Raw genomic sequence first — 23,180 nt, forward strand, 5'->3', positions numbered from 1 at the left:
TTACCCCAGAGACATCTCATCCCTTTCTAAGGCAGAAGGGCATCCTTTCTTTGATTCTACAAAGCATCCAACATGTGTTTTAACTGTAAGCACATGACTTCAACGGCACTCGAGCACATGCTTAACATTATGCATGCACTCAAGGGCTTTGCTGAATCAGGGCCTTGCGGGATGCTTTGATCTAGGCATGCTAAATATAAGCCTTTGTATCAGGGGATCGCTTTCTACTGTGGCTTTGAAGGGGACAGAGAGTGCACCAAGAAGGGATAATATTATGCAAAACCCCCTCTCAGGAGGAGCAGCACAATGGAAAACTATTCCCGACAGTGGAGTTCTTCTGTAAACTGTATCAGCTCCCTTGAGTACAATGTGCCGTCTACATCAAACACACAGGGAGGACTGGGGAAGGAGGAGAAGAGCTTCTTCCTGGCAGAGCTCTCTTTACTGCAGACTCCTCTGAGATAGCAACAGATCAGGGCTGCAGTGTACATGAATCACGGGGGCATGAAGCTTATGACAAATGGGCTGAGGCCAATTACAGATGATCAAAGCATCTCTCCTATATATTCTAGCCCACAGCTTTATTTTTTCTTAATCAAATTAAGCCATAAAATAGCATTTAACTTGCTGTCTGCTGCTCTCAGAGGTACTGCTGATTTCTTGTTAATGTCAGATACACGTTCTGTTCTGGTTTGGCCCTTGTACCACACCTCTCACCAGGGTATCCGAGCTTCTCAATGGAGAAGCTCTCACCTTAAAGTGAAGTGACACTCGGAAAAGTGACTGTTAAAAAAAAAAAAAAAAAAAGGGGGTGGGAGGTGAGGGGAAAAAAAAAAAGATTCACAATTCCAGTTGAAATCTACTCAGTTCGAAAATAAAACCAGTGACTTTTCCCAGTTGCTCACTGAAGTAGAAACTTGATTAAATTATTGTACTCTGGGATTTTCAAACGGAGAGTTAGGCAGCTGGTTCCCTTTGAAAGACACCCAACTCCCTTAGAGCCTTTGAAAATCCTAGCCCGGGTCTTTATTGTAAGCAGCTCTGACTCCATCTATGCATGGAGAGCAGTGCACATCTATTGAGTATGAAGGTCCCTTTTTTGCAGTCTATTTTCTGAGCATGGCCTTGATTTAAGGACAAGACCCAAGACCCATGAACAGGAAATAGGGCATGATACACATGATCTCTTCTTAAAAGTTACATGAATGTATCATTAACGTTAAGAAATACACAGGAAAGTCATAAGTTAAGGTTGTCTCAATACTGTTATGCTTGTCATATTGCACATATAGACTCACAGCAAGCACAAGAACTAGTGATTTGATTGATTGCTTTTCCTTTTAAATCTCTGCCTAATTTGATACATATATGCTGGGCAAGAGAATTCTCAGGGGCCCAAACATGCTGAATTGTCAAGACACTTCTCCTTTGGGGTTCTGACCATAGATTCATGTAGCTACTGTACTCCAAATTGCATTTGGAGTCTGGCACACTCTGTGCCTTTCTTGCCTTTTCACAATCAACCTCTTCTCCCATCGCTTCTTGTGCTATCACAAGGCTTTTCAAGTCAGCAACTGGTAACCCAGTTACATCCTGAATTTGTGTTGCAGGCAGCTGTCCACAAAGGACAGCTGGTTATAGAAGTATATTTATTTCTAATGTTGGTTTTAACCTTCAAATTGTCTGTATAGAGAGGACAAATACTAGTGGGATGGATTGGCTGCCTTGAGTTGTAAGAACACTTGCAATACTTTTTATTCTGAATTAACCCAGCTCCAGCAGAGTTACTGGGCCCAGCCATTTCATAACTGCACAATGGTCCCGTGATGCCTGTTGGCTGGTGCAAAGGTAACAGAATGTTGGGAATCATTAGGAAAGGGCTAGATAATAAGATGGAAAATATCGTACTGCCTCTATATAAATCCATAGTATGCCCCCAACTTGAATATTGCATGCAGATGTTGTCACCGCGTCTCAAAAAAGACATGTTGGAATTGGACAAGTTTCAGAAAAGGGCAAAAAAAAAAAATGATTAGTGGTATGGAACAGCTTCTGTATGAGAAAAGATTAATAAGACTGGGACTTTTCAGCTTGGGAAAGAGATGACTAAGGGGGGATATGATGGAGGGCTATACAATCATGACTGGTGTGGAGAAAGTAAATAAGGAAGTTTTATTTACTCTGTCTCATAACACAAGAACTAGGGGTCATCAGATGAAATTAATAGGCAGCAGGTTTAAAACAAACAAAAGGAAGTGTTTCTTCACACAATGTACAAGCAACCTGTGGAACTGCTTGCCAGAGGATGTTGTGAAGGCCAAGACTATAATAGCGTTCAAAAAAAGAACTAGTAAGTTCATAGAGGATAGGTCCATCAGTGGCTGTTAGCCAGGTGTCCCTAGGCTCTGTTTGCCAGAAGCTGGGAATGGGCGACAGGGGATGGATCACTTGATGATTCCCCGTTCTGTTCATTCCTTCTGGGGCACCTGGCATTGGCCACCGTTGGAAGACAGGATACTGGGTTAGATGGACCTTTGGTCTGACCCTGTATGGCCGTTCTTATAAGGTCCCCCTGGGAACATCTTGGTGCAGGGAGCCCCTGTGCTAAGGTAGGGAGCAGGCTCTCTGGCAGTTGTGGGTGCAGGGTGTGACCGCGTGCCTGGATGGGCCTCACTGAGAATGCCACACTCAAGGCAGACCACACTGAATAGGGCAGACAGTCCCCCAAACTGGTGGTTTATTCTATAATTAGATTAATCAAGCCAGTAACAAAGGAGCTTCTGCAGCACCACATTGGTTAACCAAAAGCCAAACACAATCCCCTGTAGGCATTCCACCCCTTGGCTCCTATCCTGACAACCAAGTCTAACATAGTGAGGGGTTATTGAAAACTGATTTCACCATATGTGAGGTTCTTTCTAATCCCAAAGGATCAGACACCTATCCTCAGGTCAGTATGAATCTCAGATCTTACCCAAATATCACACTGTCCGCCAATTCTTAGTCAACTAACTAGAGGTTTAATAATAGAAGAAAAGAAGAGAGTTATAAGTGGCTAATAGATCATATACGTGCAAGTGATTGCAAAGTCCTTGTATCAGGTTTGTAGCAGTGGTGGAATAAACTGCTGGTTTGCAAAAGTCTCTCTGGAATCACCCAAACAGATTGGGGGGTCATCAGTTCTTGTTCAAAGCTGCCTTGTTAGAAATCCAGTCCAGAGAAATGAAGACACAATGGAGATGTCTCAGGTGCCGTTTTATATTCTCTGCCATATACATGAAAATTTACTGTCCCAAACAAAGCCCACATGTGCATGGACAGATACTGACCCAAGATGGAGTCCAGGGTCACGTGAGTATGGAAAGTTACTGGGAGAAGATGGCATCTCAGGTCACATGTCCTTATATGCTTTGCTGACTCGCTGGGGTGGCAGTTGGTCCCTGGCTGTGTGAGGCATCCTCAGGAGGAGCTATCTGGGTGGGGCATCTTCAGTGGCCCATTGTTAGAGCTGAGTGACCTTAATGGCCCATCAACACATAGTTGTGTCGCCTGATCTGAGATGTGACTCGTACAAACACATTTGAGATAGAAATGTATTCATAACTTCAGATACAAAGATGATACATGCCTATAAACCAGATTATCATAGGTAGTAAATCATAACTTTTCCATTGATACCTTACATGGTATATACTTTGTACAGGAGTTGTTGCAATTGTATAACAGTGGTAATATCAATATAAATGGTCATATTCAATCATGCAGCATCATGCAGGGGCATTCTGTGCTGGGATGGGAGAGGAGTGGGGTGAAGCAGCGGTGAGCTGGCAGGGAAGGAGGCAAATAGTAGTGAGAGTTGCGGCCAGGGTGGAGCTGCATCTCATTGATTCTGCACCCACCCTCTGCAGTGGCCCACACTGCCCATTGCACGGGGTACAAGTTCTGGCAGGCCTGAGGGCTGTCCTGGTCTGCACCAGGAACTGCACCAGTCCCTACAGCATCTAAATAGTGGTGGTGCAGTCTGCCCCCCCTCTGTGCCTGCATCAGTGTAGGGATGAATCTGCTAGTTCTAGCCACTGGACTAACGTAGTTCCAGGAGTTGTCTCCCTATTGTGACAGGGTCGGGGCGGATGGCTGCAGAAGCGTAGTAGAAGGCAGGTTAGCCCCAGGTTAAGTAGGTCCCTTTTCCCTGGGTAAGGTAACAGGGAAGGTTTTAGAACAACCAGGAACCTTCTGGAGACAATTAAGACAGGCAGGCTGATTAGAACACCTGTAGCCAATCAAGAAGCTGCTGGAATCAATTAAGGGAGGCTAATCAAAGCACCTGGGTTTAAAAAGGAGCTCACTTCAGTTTGTGGTGCGCATGTAAGGAGCTGGGAGCAAGAGGTGCTAGAAGCTGAGAGTAGAACGTATACTGTTGGAGGACTGAGGAGTACAAGCATTATCGGACACCAGGAGGAAGGTCCTATGGTGAGGATAAAGAAGGGGTTGGGAGGAGGCCATGGGGAAGTAGCCCAGGGAGTTGTAGCTTTCACACAGCTGTTCCAGGAGGCTCTCTAGACAGCTGCATTCCACAGGGCCCTGGGCTGGAACCCAGAGTAGAGGGTGGGCCCAGGTTCCCCCCAAACCTCCCAACTCCTGGTCAGACACAGGAGGAGTTGACCTGGACTGTGGGTTCACGAAAATGTCCAAACTGAGGGCTGCTGTGAAGCTCCAAGGCGAGCAAATCCGCCAATAAGTGCAAGACCCACCAAGGTAGAGGAGGAACTTTGTCACACTATCTATAACCTCAGACAGACAAGTGGCATCATTCATTGGGAATCTCTCTACTGAGGCTGGGTGATGACACTGGGGAAAAACCTCAAGTGTATTATTATAAAGTAAAAGGAGTGAACAGATTTTAGTAATAAGCTTTGTCAGGGAGGACTCAGAATGATGCACAGAGGTTTAGACCTGAGGATGGTCTTGCAATGTGGAATGCTTACATTGCTCACACTTGTGCATTGCCTCTTGGACCATATCAGTCTTCAAGGCTGTCTCCAGGCCAGGGCCGTCCTTAGGCATATGCAGCTACGTCCCGAAAATTTGGGGCAACCCTGGGTTTTAGTGTCCACCCTGCCGCCTCTTCCAATCCCTGTTCTGACCCTTCCTGCAGGCTCCCACACCTGGCTGCTGCAGCCTGGTGACTTTTACTCCAGAGGGTATCTAGTAACTTAAAAGTGAAAAAGCCTTCCAGCCTGCCAGACCTATTAGCACAACACCCCTTTCCTGCCAGATAGCTGGACAAATGAGTTTCTCTTTCTTTACTTCTAACTATTGGATGAACTAGTTTTAAGAGAACCCTCTAGCAAAATCAGTACAATGAATATTGTTATGAACACACTAAACCTCTATGACTGATTAATTTAAAATAATATCTTTGTTTCAGTGAGTTAAATATGTAGTAATCTGGAATGATTACTTTATGTAGGCTTAAGAGTACATTGAAAACATAAAATCAGCTTAGAAATACTGATTAAGAAAATGTAAAACAGAGAAGAGCTGCATCATGTATTCCATAATATTTAATGTTGTATTCAGCAGCACAGCTGACTTGCCCTTACTACAAAGTTTTTGCAAATAAATCTCTGACAAACTTCAGGGTATATCAAAAAGCCTGTGAGTGACGTTTTTTATTCCCAAATTTAGTGCTTTTGATTAGGTCCCTTCTGCATGTCTAGTCTTCACCTTCTGGCATGCAGTGGAAAATGTGCTCCATTTTCTTTAGAGAGAAATTGCAGAAGAGTGGTTTTTTTCAAATGTCATTTGCTTCATTTGGGTTCAGTGATTTGGCTGGAACGGGTTGATCAGGGAGGGGGAGGGAGGAGAGGAGGGAGACAGTGGGGAGAGGGCGGGGCCTGGGCAGAGTGGGGGTGGAGTGTGGGCGGGGCCAAAGGTGGGCTAGGGGGCTAGCCTCCCTAAGCGGTGGCTTCACCCACTGCCCATGACCCCAGGTAAGAGTGGGTCGGCTCCCGCACACCCAGCGTGCGCTGCAGTCTCCTTAGGCACGGGCCGTCTTCGCAGAGCTGAATGCGTTGGTACCGCACATTCTGCGTGAGGGAGAGGGTACGGGGGTCTCTGGGGGAGCTGAGACACTCTGCTGCCATGAGGCAGGTGGGGCGGCTCGGTATCCTTTGCTGCCTCCCCCCTCCCCCCAGGCTGCAAGCTTGGGCTGTCGGCAGGCACAGGGGCACCAGTTTAATAATACTGCGTAGGGCCCCATAAATCCTAAGGATGGCCCTGCTCCAGGCTCCTTTCCCAACATTAACAAAAAGTACATTCATAGAGAAATCCAGACTAAAGCTGTGGCCCTGAGTGAGGAGCCTGTCGTATACTTCATATCTGAAAGAGGTTCTCAACCATTTTCCTTCGGAGGGCCCCCCAACATTTTGTAAAAACTCCACAGCCCACCTGTGCCACAATAACTGGTTTTCTACATATACAAGCCAGGGCTGGTGTTAGGGGGTAGCAAGCAGGGCAATTGCCTGGGGCCCCATGCCAGAGGGCCCCCACAAAGCTACATTGCTTAGGCTTCAGCTTCAGCCCTGGGTGGTGGGGTTCAGGGACCTGGGCTTCAGCTTTCTGTCCTGGGCCCCCATGAGGCTAATGCTGGCCCTGCTTGGAGCCCCTCCCCGAAACCTTCTTGAGGCCCTCTTGAGGGCCCCAGACCTCTGGTTGAGAACCACTGGAATATGGGACATCTCTCATGTATGCATCCCCAGTTGCTGTGGGTACTCAATGCTTTACCAACACACACTTCCTCACTTCCGAAGGAACAAGGAGCATGTTACTGTACACCTGACTGTACCCTAAATAAACTCTAGATGTCAGTATAGCCAAATCATTTAATCAGCTGCTCCAGACCTTCCTATCTCTTAATCTTGCAGCATTTTTACACTCATCCTGCTTTCTTCCCTCTCTTTCCTTGCAGCTGGTTTCTACTTTGGATTTTTATTGTCAAAGGAAGGGCAAATGGCTCTGAAGATGAAAAAAGACAGCTGTGTGAAAACCAGCTCTGTAATGGTTAGATGAAGGGTGGTAAAACTACATACTCTATTACTACTACTATCCGCCATTGCTGCTACCAGGAGAGCAAAGTAATTATGAATTTTCTTAGTGCAGACAGAGTCTGATGAGAGTTCCAGGTTCTCATTGCTCTTTCCTGGCACCCTAGCTTTTTAAGGGGCTACAAGGCTGCTTTACTCAGACTATATCAAGCTTGAAAGCCTAGTAAAATCCTGAAAAAATGTCCCCTTCATGAATGTGCTCCTGGATCGTCAGTCTGTTTCATTGTAGTTTAGTAACTCCAGTAGTTGCCACTTCACAATTTATACCATCTACCTTCTGCTGGCACGTGTGTCTTAAGAGAATAAATAGATGGAGGGTCTGTTGGTACATTCAGAGTTCCTTCAAAGGGAACAGGTCTGTTTACATCTGGCTGAGATCAATTGTTCCCTGATGGAATATGGAATGTCCTGTGCACACACAAGCTGTTCCCCCATTGTTTTAGTGGCAATTCATGGATATTTTATTAGTACTTCGAGAGCTGTTTGCTTCACTAGAAGGGTAAGTAAAACTGAAGTGTGGTACAGTGCAGCATGTGTAATTTCAAACAAAGATATGTTAAAAACATTACTCCTAAAAGTGAATTCCTTGAAGCAACAGGATCTCTGGCCTTCAAATTTGGCAACATGAAGCACTGGGCTCCAACTATCCACTGTGCACTGTGTGAGACCTCCCACTGTGAATTGATCAGCCTTGCTGCTGAGTAGACCATCTCTGCTTGTGATCAGTCCCAGAGTGGTGAACAAGAAGCACTTTACTTGTGAAAGGATCCAGAGGTGATTTGCCTGCCTTAGTAGGAAGGCACTAGAGAGACCCTCTCTTTGTGACAAGCAAGCAGGAGATGGGGAAGGAGCTGCCTCAATCAGCATCGTATTTTGGATGGAGGTGTTGATCTCGTTTGGTGAGCGAGTCAGGAGGTATATATTCTGGATTCCACTTAGTCCTAATCGGCCTCTGAGTGTTCCTGACCATCAGTTCTCATCTATCCAACAAGTCTGTGGATATTCAAAGGGCTCTTGAAACCCTTTCCCACAGGATCAAAGACTACAGAGTAATTTATTTTGCTGTCTCTAGGAAATGGAGAATAGGAGAAGCCAGAACTATCAGGGTTTTCTTCTGCCTGTGGATTGTCTCTTTCACACACGAACCTTGCTGACTGCAGACATCTACAATAGAACCTAAGAGTTATGGACACCTTGGCAATGGAGGTTGTCCGTAACTCCGAAATGTTTGTAACTTTGAATGAAATACGGTTCCGGCTCCAGCAGTTCACGCTCTGGGCCAGGTTCCAGAGGCAGCTTCTTTGCAGGCAGCTTCTTTCCCAGGCAGGGCAAACTTGTCCCCCGCCTGGCTGCAGTGGGTGGGGTGAAAACAGCGAGTCCCCCTCCTGGTAGGGGGTGGTGGTGGTGAAAACAGCACCCCCCCCGCCCCCGCTGGCCAGGGGAAGCTCTAAGCACCCATGGCTTACAGGAAAGCAGCGTAGACTCCAGTGCTGCTCCTGCCTTGCAATCTCAGTCTCTTCAACTCCTAGCTGTAAGTGTGCCCCGCGCATGAGGGTTGGGACGGGGTAGCGGTGGGAACAGGCAGCCCAGATCTGCCTCCCTTGAAGATGCAATTCAGGCACAGTACAGTATTTGCTTTTTTAAAATTTTTGTTTCTGGTGCTGCCTGATTGGATACTTCCAGTTTCACATGGTGTCCAGTTGACCGGTCAGGCCATAACGCTGGTGTTTGTATCTTTGAGGTTCTGCTGTATGTCTAATCAAATTAAAGTGCCAAATCTAACAAATTGATATTGATTGTGCCTTGTTTTCTTGCAGAGTGTCTGCTGGTTAGTAGAGCTGATTAGAAAATGAGTTTTTTCTTCACATAATTTTTTGACATTTTAGCAAAAAATTGAAAACCAAATAAATTCAGATGGAAACTGACTTTTAAAATTTGGAAATCCTGCTATGGTGCATGAGAATTGTAGTTTGGATTCCTCATACCCTCATTCTTCTCTATAGACTGGCCTCCTTGGCCAGACTATATCTACCATGGTGCACCATGGTACCATGCTCTTGCTGAGTCACCCTGGTGCATCATGGGTAGCGTAGTCCAGCCCGGTAACCCAGAAGGCACTGCATCAACATTTCCAAAGCAACATTTTCAGTTTTTGGAGGAAAGTTTTTGGCTTTTGGATGTTCATTTTTTCCATGAAAAGTTGAAATTTTCAGTGGAAAGCAGACACTTTACATGAAAAGTTTCACCCAATTTTCTGTCAAAAACAGTTTTGATAGAAATTTTTCAAGTAGTCCTACTAGTTAGTTAGTCCAATGTAATTCTAGCTATTCTCCCTGTTTTATAGCAGCATGTTGTTCTTACTGGTTATACAGCACCTTCCATGAGCCTCAAAGCATATTATACAATTACAGAGCATTTAATTAATGGAATGATTTTGCCCACCCAACAAAACAATCCCATCTGGAGTGGAAGTGAGACAGGTAGGATATTTACATTAAGTCAGTGCTGTAGATTCCAGTAATGAGAAGGATAATTAATGTCCTTTAACAGCATTTGTAGACTACAAGATATGAAAATAGAGGGATCACGTTTCATGCTTCAGGGTTTCAAATGACTGAGTGTAGATTGAATCCCAAAAAAGTACCATTTGCCCATTTTCCGTATACACACATACACAATTCACTTGATGCATCTTGCATCTTCCTCTGAAGTGTTACGTATTATGATTGCTGAAGACAGGATACTTGAAATGATTTACTTGAAAAATGGTCTTTTGTTCAAAAACAAACAATATTGGGGTTCTTCTCTTTTTCCTGTCGCTCTCCCTTTTTCAACAGCAAAATGGAAATGGAAAATAATAAAGGAGGGTGGGGGAAGGTGAATAATGAGCCAAATCCCCAACTATTCAGATCCTTTTGAAAACTTCAAACCTTTCTAAAACTTCCCCTTTCATCTTTTTATCCAGCTCTCCCACTGACTTACACTCCATTCTCTGGGGAGAGGAGGGATGGAGACTTTCCTGTTAGGCACATTCCAAGCACTTGGCTAGACAGAGACAATCACTGTATGCCAGTCTCCCCTGCCCTCACCCATTGATTGCCATTCTGCTGTGCTTTCTGGCAGTGCTCCTCTCAAGGCCATTGGCTTTTCATTTTAGAATTACTAGTACTTGAGTGCTGTCTGGGGAGAGCTTCCTTAACCCTACCATCACTGAGCTTGGCTGCATTGAAAAATATGTTTAAACTTCAGCACACAGTGAGGCATGTATTCAGCAGTCACTTTTCTGAACAGATGGGACCTTCAGCTTCCGTTGAGCCCTGCTGCTACTGCTAATGCAAGACGTATTTATGTGTCGTGTCATGAAATCAGAACTCTCAGCTCCGAAGGAAGCTGCCTTGAGACAAGCTGAATCACCTGAACGCCAAACCCAGCTGCACGGCATTATGGAAATGCTTTAGAATAAGATCTGGCTTGGGAACAGGCTCACACTGACGTAGGTCTGGTAAGAAGGAAGCTTTTCCCAGCAGACGGAGTGACTGTGCAGTTCTAAGAAACAAGGCTTCTCCTCCCAGATGTAACTCTTTCAAAGGACATAGATTAATTTGGCTCAACATAGAGCGTGTCTACACTGGCACTTTGCAGCGCTGCAACTTTCTAGCTCAGGGGTGTGAAAAAAACACCCGCCTGAGTGCAGCAAGTTTCAGCCCTGTAAAGTGCCCTTGCAGACTGTGCACCAGCGCTGGGAGCCATGCCCCTCGTGGAGGTGGTTTTTTTTAGAGCGCTGCCGTGGCAGCCAGTGTAGACAAGCCCATTAGCACACATAAAATGCCTTGCATCACGTGTAAATTACTACTCTGTTAGGCTCTGGTGGCTTCTGCAATAGAAGACAGGGATAGAGGGCACCCAAACTATTTAAAGGGTACTCAATTGCTGAACACTACAATGGGTGACTCTGGCCCAATTACTCCTAGGTGAATTCTTTACTAAAAAATTAAAAATTCTGCACACAATAGTTTAAAATTCTGCAAAATTTTGCATATTTTATTTGTCAAAACAACACAGTGTAATTATACCAGTTTCAATTATTTTGGTAATTTATTTCAAAATACCTGTCAGTAAGTAAGTCTGTAATAATACAGACAAAAAAAAAAAAAGATCCAGGAAATGTTTTTTTTTGTGACAAATAAATTCTTTAGTAGGCTATTAATACAGAACTTTGAGGAATTAATTTAAACTATAATACAGAAACGTATTTCCTGCACCCCTCAGAAGCAGTGCAAAGGCTTGGGGGAGTCAGAGGTAACGGAGGAGCTGAGGTAGAGGGAAGGGGTCTGGGAGTGAACCTAGAGCAGTAGTTCCCAAACTGGGGTTCGTGAAATGTTACAGGGGGTTCTTGGGAAAAAATTCCCTAATGGCAGACAGAGCTGTCCCTAGGGACTCTGGGCAGTGCGGGGCCCGCAGCCTGGAGCCCCTGGACCTCCAAGAGCTAAGCAGATCAAAGCAAGGATATCTATCACACTGAGGAGATTTAAACTTCAAGACTCCTTATAACAAATGGAAAGGGAGGTAGCTATTTGGGGGGAGGGATAGCTCAGTGGTTTGAGCATTGGCCTGCTTAAACCCAGGGTTGTGAGTTCAATCCTTGAGGGGGGCCATTTAGGGATCTGGGGCAAAAAATTAATTGGGGATTGTGCCTGCTTTGAGCAGGGGGTTGGACAAGATGATCTCCTGAGGTCCCTTCCAACTGTGATAGTCTATGAGTCTATATTTGTTGCTATTTTTAAAATTAAATAGGCAACTAGTATTGTTTTTAAAATTATGATGAAGAACAAGTTTAAGCTTTATTGTAATGTGCATTGTTTGCCTGGACTGCTCAAGACCTGAATGCTTGTTTTGGAGGAACTTTGAGTTGGCTTCTTAAATACCTTCATGCTGTTGCATATCTGATACTCCTTGATGAAACATAGGAGCCTGGTCTTATAACAGGCTTATTCAAAGTGACATAAGCTACGAAAGTGAGATCTTGGAAGAGTGTTGCCATTTTCATAATGTAATAAAAATACTGTAATGATAAATATTAATAATAAATAGTGTGTAATAAGTGTATTATAAAAACAAATTTTATATTTCCAAGATCACTGCTTTTATAATTTATATTTAGGTAAAGGACAAAATCCCTGGAAATATTCATTTTTAGCAGGGGGTTTGCGAGACTTGACATTTTCGTGAAAGGGGTTCACAGGTTGTTAAAGTTTGGGAACCACTGACCTAGAGGGTTATTGGGTGTGAGTAGAAGTCTGGAACAGTTTTTCTGGGAGATGTGGGAGGGTTTGTTAGGGAGTTGGGGCACCTCCCTCATATGACCCTGACTGACCCTTAGCCTCTCCCATTCAGTCCTCCCATCCCTGTGTGTCCCTGCACCTCCTACTCCCTGTGCCCATGTGGCCCTGCAGCCCCCTACCCTCCATCCCCATGTGGTCCTAAAGCCCCCTACCCTCCATCCCCATGTGGCCCTGCAGCTCCCTACCCTCCATCCCCATGTGGCCCTGCAGCCCCCTCCCATTCAGTCCCTGGCTCAATGCTGTCACCCCACTAGCTCTTGAGCTCCCACCCCAGTCTATCCCCCCACTAGTGCTTCTGAACACCAGTCTGTGACCCCTCAGCAGCCCTCTGTTTCCCCCCGCTCTGTCTTCTGCCCATGCCCTGTGCCTCCTAACCTGGCTCCATGGGCAGGGTGCTGTGATGAACGCAGCCAGTTGCCGACTGTTACTGCTGATCAGCTGCTGCTGTCTGTTCTGGCGCCACAGCAGCCGCTGGTGGGTGAAAGGCACTTCTCCAGCAGAACGTATTTTCTGCACAGAAAGAAAAAATTCTGCACCAGACATGAATTTTGCACATGTGCAGTGGCACAGAATTTCCCCAGGAGTACCCAATATTAGGAAAACGTGATTGCACAGCACACAGCAACTGCTGTGCCAAAGCTGGGGTTGTATTAGAGCTTTTCAGAGATTGCGTGGTTCACCAACCACCAGATCCAGAGCCATGTTTTTGGGGTGCCCATCCACTCGTTGATTAGATACCTGAAATCAAAAAACATTCCAACTGCAGCTAGATGCACGGTCCTGCAAGAAGACTACAGCCGGGGTGAGAACTGAATCCAACTCTTCTGAGGCCCAGTCCAGTGCTGTACCCAGAGGCCATACTTCCTCTGCCCACTGTCTCTGACCCACCTCTCACCTTTAAAATATTCGCATTTAAGGCTTCTTTTTTTAAAAAAATGGAAAACTATCTAAAATCTTAAGTCCTTAACAGAGTGTGTGTGTGTAGCCCTAACATTGCAATTATTGTAAATATATTGTAACACAAAATATTTCAAAATGCATTCCTACTTTATCTACCTGCCAAGACTTGTGTTTTGTACTTCACCAGCAGGCCTGCTGATGTCACTAATGCAGCACCTAAAACCATTTAAGGAAATCACATAGGTGACCTGTTTAGGACCCTGATCCAAAGCTCATTGAGATCAATGGAAAGTGGCCGATTCACTTTAATAGGCTTTGGATAAGGTCTTAGGCGCTTATGATTTTATCACATGCTGTGGGAAATGCACAGAACCCAGAGTGCCTGAATTCAGGTCCCAACATGTAAATAAACTTTTAAAATTGACTTTAAAATATTTTAATTGTCATGTTTTAGGTACAGCTGGTCAAAAATAGGAATTCTCAGAATTTCTTGTGGGAGATGTCTGGGGCATGTGACAGTCGAACTATAACTTCCATGAGGCTCAGTGGCAGCTCAGATGGACATGTTACTGTTGAACTGACTGGAAATGAAGTGTTTCAATTCAGTTCAACCCACTAAAATGTTTCAATTTGGGTCCCCCAGATCAGAAACAAATATTTCATGATGATTTTCCTAATGGGATTTTATTTGGCAAAACAGAAATTTTTCCGGAAACTCCATTTTCAAAAAAAAAAAAAAAAAAAAAAAGTTGATGGAAGATTTCCAACCACTCTAGTTTTAAACCTATACATCTATCTATCCCTATACCACACCCATTACTGTGGTAGTTGAATGACTAATGACTCTTAGTAACAATCTAGGGTCTCAGACTTGTTTTTGGAACAGCATTTTATTCATTTTTTTGTTACGAAAGTATTTTAATTTACCTTTAAGTCTTGGGTTCCCATGGGTCCCCATCCCAAGACATATATGGGCTCTTTGCACATGCTCACTCTATCTGTCAGATGCCAGCAAAATGTTTTGCACAAGATGGTTTCTTGCCCAGTTGGAAGGGAGGTTGCAGTTGGATACACCAAGATATTGACTGTCAAGTACCAGGGGCCCTTCAAGTGGTTGGGGCTTGGTCTGAGGGCAAAGTTTGATGGTTTTACCTGGGCTTTGTTTTAATCCCAATTCAATCCCGTGGGAACACGAATATACTACTCACTGGGCAGAGCAGGGTAGAAGGGATAGAAAAAACACTTCTGTGGTTTGCGCTTTCACTCCTTGATTCTGTTTGGTGCTTAGATACCATGGTGATAAGGGTTTTTATGAAAAACAGAGATGAGAGAGAGATTAAAATGCCACTCAGTGGCTTAGTTCGCTTAATGTTAACAATGCAATTTAATGAACTGCTGAATCTAAGGAAATATAGCCACATTCCAAACCAAAGAGATTTGCAACTTGGAATAAAAGCAAAGTCTCTGATTGAAATGTCAGACCCATCTCTGAGTGATGATTTAATAACTTTTATGAGTGATCCTGTCACAGCAAATCTCAACACTCGAATGGAGTGACTCAGTGAGAGCCTATTAACAATGATACATACCAAAGAGGAACAAGGTGAGCTTTTTACCCCTTCCCGACTTAGCTTAAAAGCTTATTTGCTGTGGGAACATTTTCTCTTTCTCTTACAACTCCTTTCCCTCCCCCTGACTCTCGTAGGATAAAATACTTCCGGGACTAATTGACCTGTGCAACGTGCATCAAGGAAACAGGGCCTAGGGTAAACAGAAGGTGAGGTACACCAGGTCCGATCCCCTGTGCTTCTGTCATGAGTTGTGAGTGGGCGTACAACTGGAGAAGGGCTTACATGTCTGGGTCACATGCTGTGAAGGTCTGGCAGAAAGAGGTGGAAAATCTTTTATCCCACATGCCTCCCGCATGCCATCATAGTGTTACAATGGCTACCAGCACTCCCAGCTACCTTCGAGACACCACTGACTTCCTGAGGAAACTACAATCCATCGGTGATCTTCCTGATAACACCATCCTGGCCACTATGGATGTAGAAGCCCTCTACACCAACATTCCACACAAAGATGGACTACAAGCCGTCAAGAACACTATCCCCGATAATGTCACGGCTAACCTGGTGGCTGAACTTTGTGACTTTGTCCTTACCCATAACTACTTCACATTTGGGGACAATGTATACCTTCAGATCAGCGGCACTGCTATGGGTACCCGCATGGCCCCACAGTATGCCAACATTTTTATGGCTGATTTAGAACAACGCTTCCTCAGCTCTCGTCCCCTAAAGCCCCTACTCTACTTGCGCTATATTGATGACATCTTCATCATCTGGACCCATGGAAAAGAAGCCCTTGAGGAATTCCACCATGATTTCAACAATTTCCATCCCACCACCAACCTCAGCCTGGTCCAGTCCACACAAGAGATCCACTTCCTGGACACTACAGTGCTAATAAACAATGGTCACATAAACACCACCCTATACCGGAAACCTACTGACCGCTATTCCTACCTGCATGCCTCCAGCTTTCACCCTGACCACACCACACGATCCATCGTCTACAGCCAAGCTCTACGATACAACCGCATTTGCTCCAACCCCTCAGACAGAGACAAACACCTACAAGATCTCTGTCAAGCTTTCTTACAACTACAATACCCACCTGCAGAAGTAAAGAAACAGATTGATAGAGCCAGAAGAGTTCCCAGAGGTTACCTACTGCGGGACAGGCCTAGCAGAGAAAGTAACAGGGCGCCACTGGCCGTCGCCTTCAGCCCCCAACTGAAACCCCTCCAGCGCATTATTAAGGATCTACGGCCTATCCTGAAGGATGACCCGACACTCTCGCAGGTCTTGGGAGACGGGCCGGTCCTTGCCTGCAGACAGCCCCGCAACCTGAAGCGAATGCTCGCCAGCAACCACATACCACACAACGGAACCACTGACCCAGGAACTTATCCTTGCGGCAAGGCCCGTTGCCGGCTGTGCCCGCATATCTATTCAGGGGACACCATCACAGGGCCTAATGACATCAGCCACACTGTCGGGGGCTCGTTCGCCTGCACATCCGCCAGTGTGGTGTGTGCCATCATGTGCCAGCGATGCCCCTCTGCCATGTGCGTTGGTCGGGCTGGACAGTCTCTGCGTAGAGGAATGGATGGACGCAGATCGGATGTCAAGAATTGTGGCATTCGTAGGCCAGTCGGAGAACACTTCAGTCTCTCTGGTCACGCGATCACAGACATGAAGGTCGCTATCTTAAAACAAAAAGGCTTCAAATCCAGACTCCGGCGAGAGACTGCTGAATTGGAATTCATTTGCAAATTGGATGCTATTGATTTGGGCTTGGATAGAGACTTGGAGTGGCTAAGTCATTATGCAAGGTAGCCTGTTTCCTCTTGTTTTTTCCTACCCCCCCCCCAGATGTTCTGGTTTAACTTGGATTTTAACTTGAAGAGTGGTCAGTTTGGATGAGCTATTACCAGCAGGAGAGTGAGTTTGTGTGTGTATGGGGGTGGGGGGGATGTGAGAACCTGGATTTATGCAGGAAATAGCCCAGCTTGATTGTCATGCACATTGTGTAAAGAGTTGTCACTTTGGATGGGCTATCACCAGCAGGAGAGTGAATTTGTGTGGGGGGGTGGAGGGTGAGAAAACCTGGATTTGTGCTGGAAATCACTTTAGATAAGCTATTACCAGCAGGACAGTGGGGTGGGAATAGGTATTGTTTCATATTCTCTGTGTATATATAAAGCCTGCTGCAGTTTCCACGATATGCATCTGAGGAAGTGAGCTGTAGCTCACGAAAGCTTATGCTCTAATAAATTGGTTAGTCTCTAAGGTGCCACAAGTCCTCCTTTTCTTCATGGTATATAGGTTAAAGCTGCTTCCAGCAGGTTTTATACACTCACGTCCCCCACTCTTCACAACACAGAAGCAAATCTCTGGGTGGATGTGGGTTATGCAACGCTTGCCTATCTTGAGTGGAGGCACAGGGCTGTGTAGCTGTGAGCGAGGTTACTAAGTGGTTCTGTTCCCAGGCACACTCTCGCACACAGCAATGTAGCTCCTTAAAGTGTGTGTTCTTTGGGGGAAACAGGCTGGGAATCTGCTGCCTGTACATATGTGTGCACAACTGCATATCACGCGCGAGTGCCGCCTCAGTGCCAATGTCCATGTGACATCAGGACTGACATTCAGTCTTGTGTCCTCATCTAATGGGTGGAGCTTGACTAGAGGTGGGCAAATAACTCATAACCCATAATTTATGTGATGTGTTATTCCTCTGTGATCTGTTCATGGGCACATGCAAGCTGTTTTGATTGGGAGGGCCCATGGCGTGATTTGGATCCCTGACTCGATGAATGTAGCTCTTTGAAACAGGTTGCCAGGGTGAATACTTGTGATTATGAATTTGAAACGTTTAAAATTCACCATCTCCATAAACATTCCTGCCAAAAAAATCACTCGCTGGAGTGTTCCTGATAAGCAGGGACTCAGCCAAAGGGGAATTCATTTCAGAATACAAAAGAATATGTGTGGACATTTGTCATGTTTGTCCAGAGCTAATCAAGGGAGTGTCACTGAGCTTTATTTCACCACCTGTTGAAGCCCCGACTGGGGAAACCTGCATGGCTAGTCACATCAGCAGCTCTCCGCTGTGCTGCACGCCCTTGCTGTGCTTGCTCAGCGTGTCTGGATCATCAGACGGCAGTCAAAACAGAAGCACATTCAGCAGACTTTTACTCATCCTCTTATGAGCCCAGACCACTTCCACAGCTAAGCTTTGCTTAGCTTAGCTTTGGCTCAATTCTCAGATCCATACTCTACAGAGCTGAATTGTTTTGGTGCATCTTTTTTCCCCACTGTGCCCTGCTTTATGCTAAAAGGGATGGCTGGACCCATAGATCAGATTCAGAAAGGGACATTGAAACAACTAATCTTGTGCTTGCTGTAATGTATTTATGCAAGGATAGATGCTTCAGTCATTCTGGGGAGCAATCCTTCCTGCAGGCCTTGAACAAACTGAGTAAACAATGCAGATAAATGAATAAATGAAATAAACCCCAGTCCAACAGAATAACGGGGCTAGACATAGTCCTGAGTTACACAAAGAATATTCAAATAGCAGCACAGTTTGCTTGAACCAGCCTATGCTAAACAATTAAATCAAAAAAGCTGACCATTGGCATAACAGTGCAGAGAACATCAAACTACACGTTACTCGCGTTGTTCAGAGGCTAGCTCTAAGGACAGTAAAAATGTGCAAGGTATTTATATATCTGCTTTTGCCAATAACATAATCCAGCCAAGAAGGATGACATCTATTGAATGCTTGCTGTTTTCTAGCAGAGAAGCCAGCACTTTCTTTAATCAGTGGAAATTATCCATAGAATCCCATGAAGATCTGCACATCTGTCCCTTGAACCATGGGGATGCACATTGGCTCTTTTTTATCACCATGTTTGCATTATAATACCTTGTAGTGGATTTTTAATTTTTTTTTGGCTAGGCAGTGCAGGATATCTGACAGCAGAGGGCCTGAATTGTTCGCATAATAATAATACTACCTAGCCTACAAGCAGAAGACAACAGTTTCGGAGAGATATTACTTTTAATTCTTACATTTGCCATCTTTACTGACTGGATGCTTACTGAGCAAGAGAGGGGCAGCTGGCAGGGTAGGGGGGTGTCCTTTAGCAGATGACCTTAAATCAGAGACTGGCATAAACCCTGGCTCCGAACTCCCCCCGCACTTTGAAGGATTTGAAATGTGGTGCAAGATGTGAATTGTGCGGTGGAGTCCCTCATTTTCAGCCTGATCTGTTCAATGCTCACTCAGGGCTCTGCGTATGGTACTGCAGTGTACATGACTGAAAAAGAGGTTCCTTGGAGTGAGTGTTGCCCACTGAGCAACACGGCATCATTTCAAAGGATTTAACTTCAGCCGGCATGTACAACCAAGGCCAATTTGTGCGATTTGTTGACTCTATAATTTGCAAAATCTTTCTTCCTAAAGTATAATTGCCACCTGCTGTAGATGTTCCTTCGACATGAACTACATTCCCTCCCGCTAAAATGACATTGGTGCCAGACACTGCAGTGTGGACATGAGTTACTCTCAGCACGCAAAAGACCTAATGTGGAGGGCTAGTGTGAATTAATATGTCATGTGTTAGTTACTGTTGCTTTCAGTGGACTGCTCTAGTAACTACTGAAATTACGACAAGGTATCACGGCGTAAAGCACAAAACCGCCAGCGCCATCATGGAATCAGTTCTCTCCATTCTTGGAGCATGTATTGTCTCTCCCCTCCCCCCCAGGTTTCTGATTGTCTAGCCAACCTCAGGACTCATGGATACTGATTGGTCGGTGAAGGGAACTCAAGGCCAGATGAATATTACTATCTAATTTGGAATTAAGGCAGGAACCTGGAGATTTATAGTATCACAGGCAATGTTATAACATGTTATAATATCACGTATGTTATAAATGAACATGGGCTATACCATAACTGGTAATAAACTACATTTTGGAGATAGCCCGATGAGTACAATTGTCTTCACCCCACCAGGTCCCTTTGCATGGTTTAGTATCATTTGCGGATGATACTAAACTGGGAGGAGTGGTAGATACGCTGGAGGGGAGGGATAGGATACAGAAGGACCTAGACCAATTGGAAGATTGGGCCAAAAGGAATCTGATGAGGTTCAATAAGGATAAGTGCAGGGTCCTGCACTTAGGACGGAAGAACCCAATGCACAGCTACAGACTAGGGACCGAATGGCTAGGCAGCAGTTCTGCAGAAAAGGACCTAGGGGTGACAGTGGACGAGAAGCTGGATATGAGTCAGCAGTGTGCCCTTGTTGCCAAGAAGGCCAATGGCATTTTGGGATGTATAAGTAGGGGCATAGCGAGCAGATCGAGGGACGTGATCGTTCCCCTCTATTCGACATTGGTGAGGCCTCATCTGGAGTACTGTGTCCAGTTTTGGGCCCCACACTTCAAGAAGGATGTGGATAAATTGGAGAGAGTCCAGCGAAGGGCAACAAAAATGATTAGGGGACTGGAACACATGACTTATGAGGAGAGGCTGAGGGAGCTGGGATTGTTTAGCCTGCAGAAGAGAAGAATGAGGGGGGATTTGATAGCTGCTTTCAACTACCTGAAAGGGGGTTCCAAAGAGGATGGCTCTAGACTGTTCTCAATGGTAGCAGATGACAGAACGAGGAGTAATGGTCTCAAGTTGCAGTGGGGGAGGTTTAGATTGGATATTAGGAAAAACTTTTTCACTAAAAGGGTGGTGAAACACTGGAATGCGTTACCTAGGGAGGTGGTAGAATCTCCTTCCTTAGAGGTTTTTAAGGTCAGGCTTGACAAAGCCCTGGCTGGGATGATTTAACTGGGAATTGGTCCTGCTTTGAGCAGGGGGTTGGACTAGATGACCTTCTGGGGTCCCTTCCAACCCTGATATTCTATGATTCTATGATTCTATGGTGTACATTGGCCTACAGTGAGCTATCATAGGAAAAAAGAGCTGCAGGAGCTCACCTATCCCTCATCCCTCTGCATCAAGGCCAATCTTGCCATATACATGCTTGTCTTGAAGGCTTTCTAATGGCGAGGCCATAACTCCCTCAACAGGAAAATTAGTCCCCTGACCATCATTTTATGCAACTTAGCTTTGCCTCACAGTTGCTGGTGCTCTAATTTTCTGTTAGAGCCTGGATGAAATTTCTGCTAGGGGTTTGCTGTTAGGGCTGCTCTTGTGTTGTACAAAAGCAGTGACTCCAGGTGTGGAAACTTTATCAAAGGTCTTTAGAGCAATCTGTCTGCTTAGTGGAACTTGGATTCAGAGAATCACAGCTGGGCGATTTATTTCCTCTTCTTAGATTTTGTTCTGCTTTCAGGGCAAAATTCTATGTAGCAGATCTTGACTTGGCGACTCCTTTCTATCCACTCATGCAGAAACCAAAGGGAGTTCCATACATAAAACAATATATACAAATCTGCCATGAGCGTCTGAGAAGAGAAGCTTCCCTCTAGGCCTCCACTGACTGCGTTAATGACCTGGATTTTCCTCCTGGCTGCTGTGTAACTTTTGCCTGAAGCATGTCTCACCCATTCAAAGTGACCAGATGCCCCGGTGTGATTTTTGCCCTCGGTGTCTCACAGGCTCAAGGCAACCAGATGCCATGGTTTCCATTGGAAAAACAGTGCCAACTCTGTCACTGATTTGATTCAAGTATAAAATAGTAAAGTTTTAACAAAGCAAACAAACAAAAAGAAAAGATGTATTGAAAAAAATGGGACCAGATTCACCATGGCATTACCCCAGCTTTACGCTGGTGTAAATCTACTGCTCTCTGCTTAGATTGTAAACTCTTCGGGGCAGGGACTGTTTCTTTGTTACAGGTGTGTACAGTTGCTAGCACAGTGGGCTCTAGATGCTACTCAATACAAATGAATAACAACATTAACTTTAGGACTAAGTGTAGGACTGGACTAACACAGTGGGGAATCAGGCTCTATATACTTGAAATCAACCCTGATTTGTCTTACCATGGAAAGGACGAAAGAAGGACAATAAACAAGTAGATTATGTATTATTATTTATTTGTATTAGGGGGCACCTAAGGGCCTCAATCTTGGGCAAACAAATTACAGAAAGATGGTACCAGCTCCCAGAAGTTTACACTCTAATATAAGACAAGAGACAGGTGCTGGATACATACAGAGGGATGGGGAACACAAGGAAACAGTGAGGTGATATGGGTTGGCATGGTAGGTAGTGGTCTGACCACACCATTGCTGAGTTTTTTGTTTTGTTTTCTGAGGAGAGTTTTAAGGCGAGATTTGGAGGGGAACGCTGCCGTGGCTTTGTGGATGTTTACAGGGAGCTCATGTATGAGAGGCTGCATGGGAGAGAGCACAAAGGGATTTGTTTGAAAATCTAATGAGTGGGAAGTGAAAGTTGGCAGGAGTCAGCAGCTCCATAGTGTCTGAGAGACAATGGGTAGGCTGGGGTTAGGTCACAAAGGGCCTTGGATGTAAAGACGATTTCAGTAAAAGTGTATCCATGTACCCCATGCGCCAGGCTACATCACTGTCTTTTCCCCCACTAGCCTGGGGAGGTGCAGAGGTAATACCAGGCTGTTTCATGACTGACACTGCACGACAGCATGTACTGGGCTCCTGATTTCCCCTCTTCTTTCTCCCTCTGCAGGAACCTGCAGACTTGGCTGGGCATATTACTGCATGGGAGGTGGGGCGGCTGCAGCCATGCTGATCTGTACCTGGCTCTCATGCTTCGCCGGAAAACATCCCAGACCTGTCATGTTAGTGAAGAGCATCATGCAGAGTGCAAATCCGTATGGAGTGGAGCTCGAGTGCTGCCTTAAACAATGAGCTTTCCCGGATACTCTCCTAAAAAAGAAGGAGGAGTGCTGGCCACATGGTCCAAACTTCTCTGACTGATACACATGAACCCCCACTTTTCTGTCGACAGCAGGGGCCAAAGACTGCTCCCAACTACTGTTGCGTATCTGGGCTAACTACATTCAGGTGGGGTCACTCTAGATTTACACTGGTGTAACTGAGAGCACAACTTGGCTACAATGATCATAGAAACAATGACAGTCTCCTTGCGGACCAGGCGCTAAGAACAAGAGGCCAATTTCCTCTGCATCGTGATTCCCTTGAAAGCAGGGGATGAATTTGGTCCAAGGAAAATAAGAATTCATTTCATGCATTCTCTGAATGTAAGATACATCTCCATTAATAATAATACATAACTCTTATCTAGCATTTTTCCT

General features: G+C 45.2%; 1 protein-coding gene across 1 annotated transcript in view; it reads left to right on the plus strand.

Annotated features, from left to right (window-relative positions):
- LHFPL1 (LHFPL tetraspan subfamily member 1) overlaps nt 1-22,773 on the plus strand; it is a 37,663-nt gene extending 14,890 nt beyond the window's left edge. The window contains exon 3 of the mRNA XM_073358713.1: nt 22,592-22,773. Within this exon, the coding sequence (XP_073214814.1) occupies nt 22,592-22,773 (182 nt within the window). The remainder of the gene's footprint in view (nt 1-22,591) is intronic.
- The last annotated feature ends 407 nt before the right edge of the window (nt 22,774-23,180 follow it).

This window comes from Lepidochelys kempii, chromosome 9 (assembly GCF_965140285.1).
Source record: "Lepidochelys kempii isolate rLepKem1 chromosome 9, rLepKem1.hap1, whole genome shotgun sequence".
Classification (NCBI taxonomy): Eukaryota; Metazoa; Chordata; order Testudines; family Cheloniidae; genus Lepidochelys; species Lepidochelys kempii.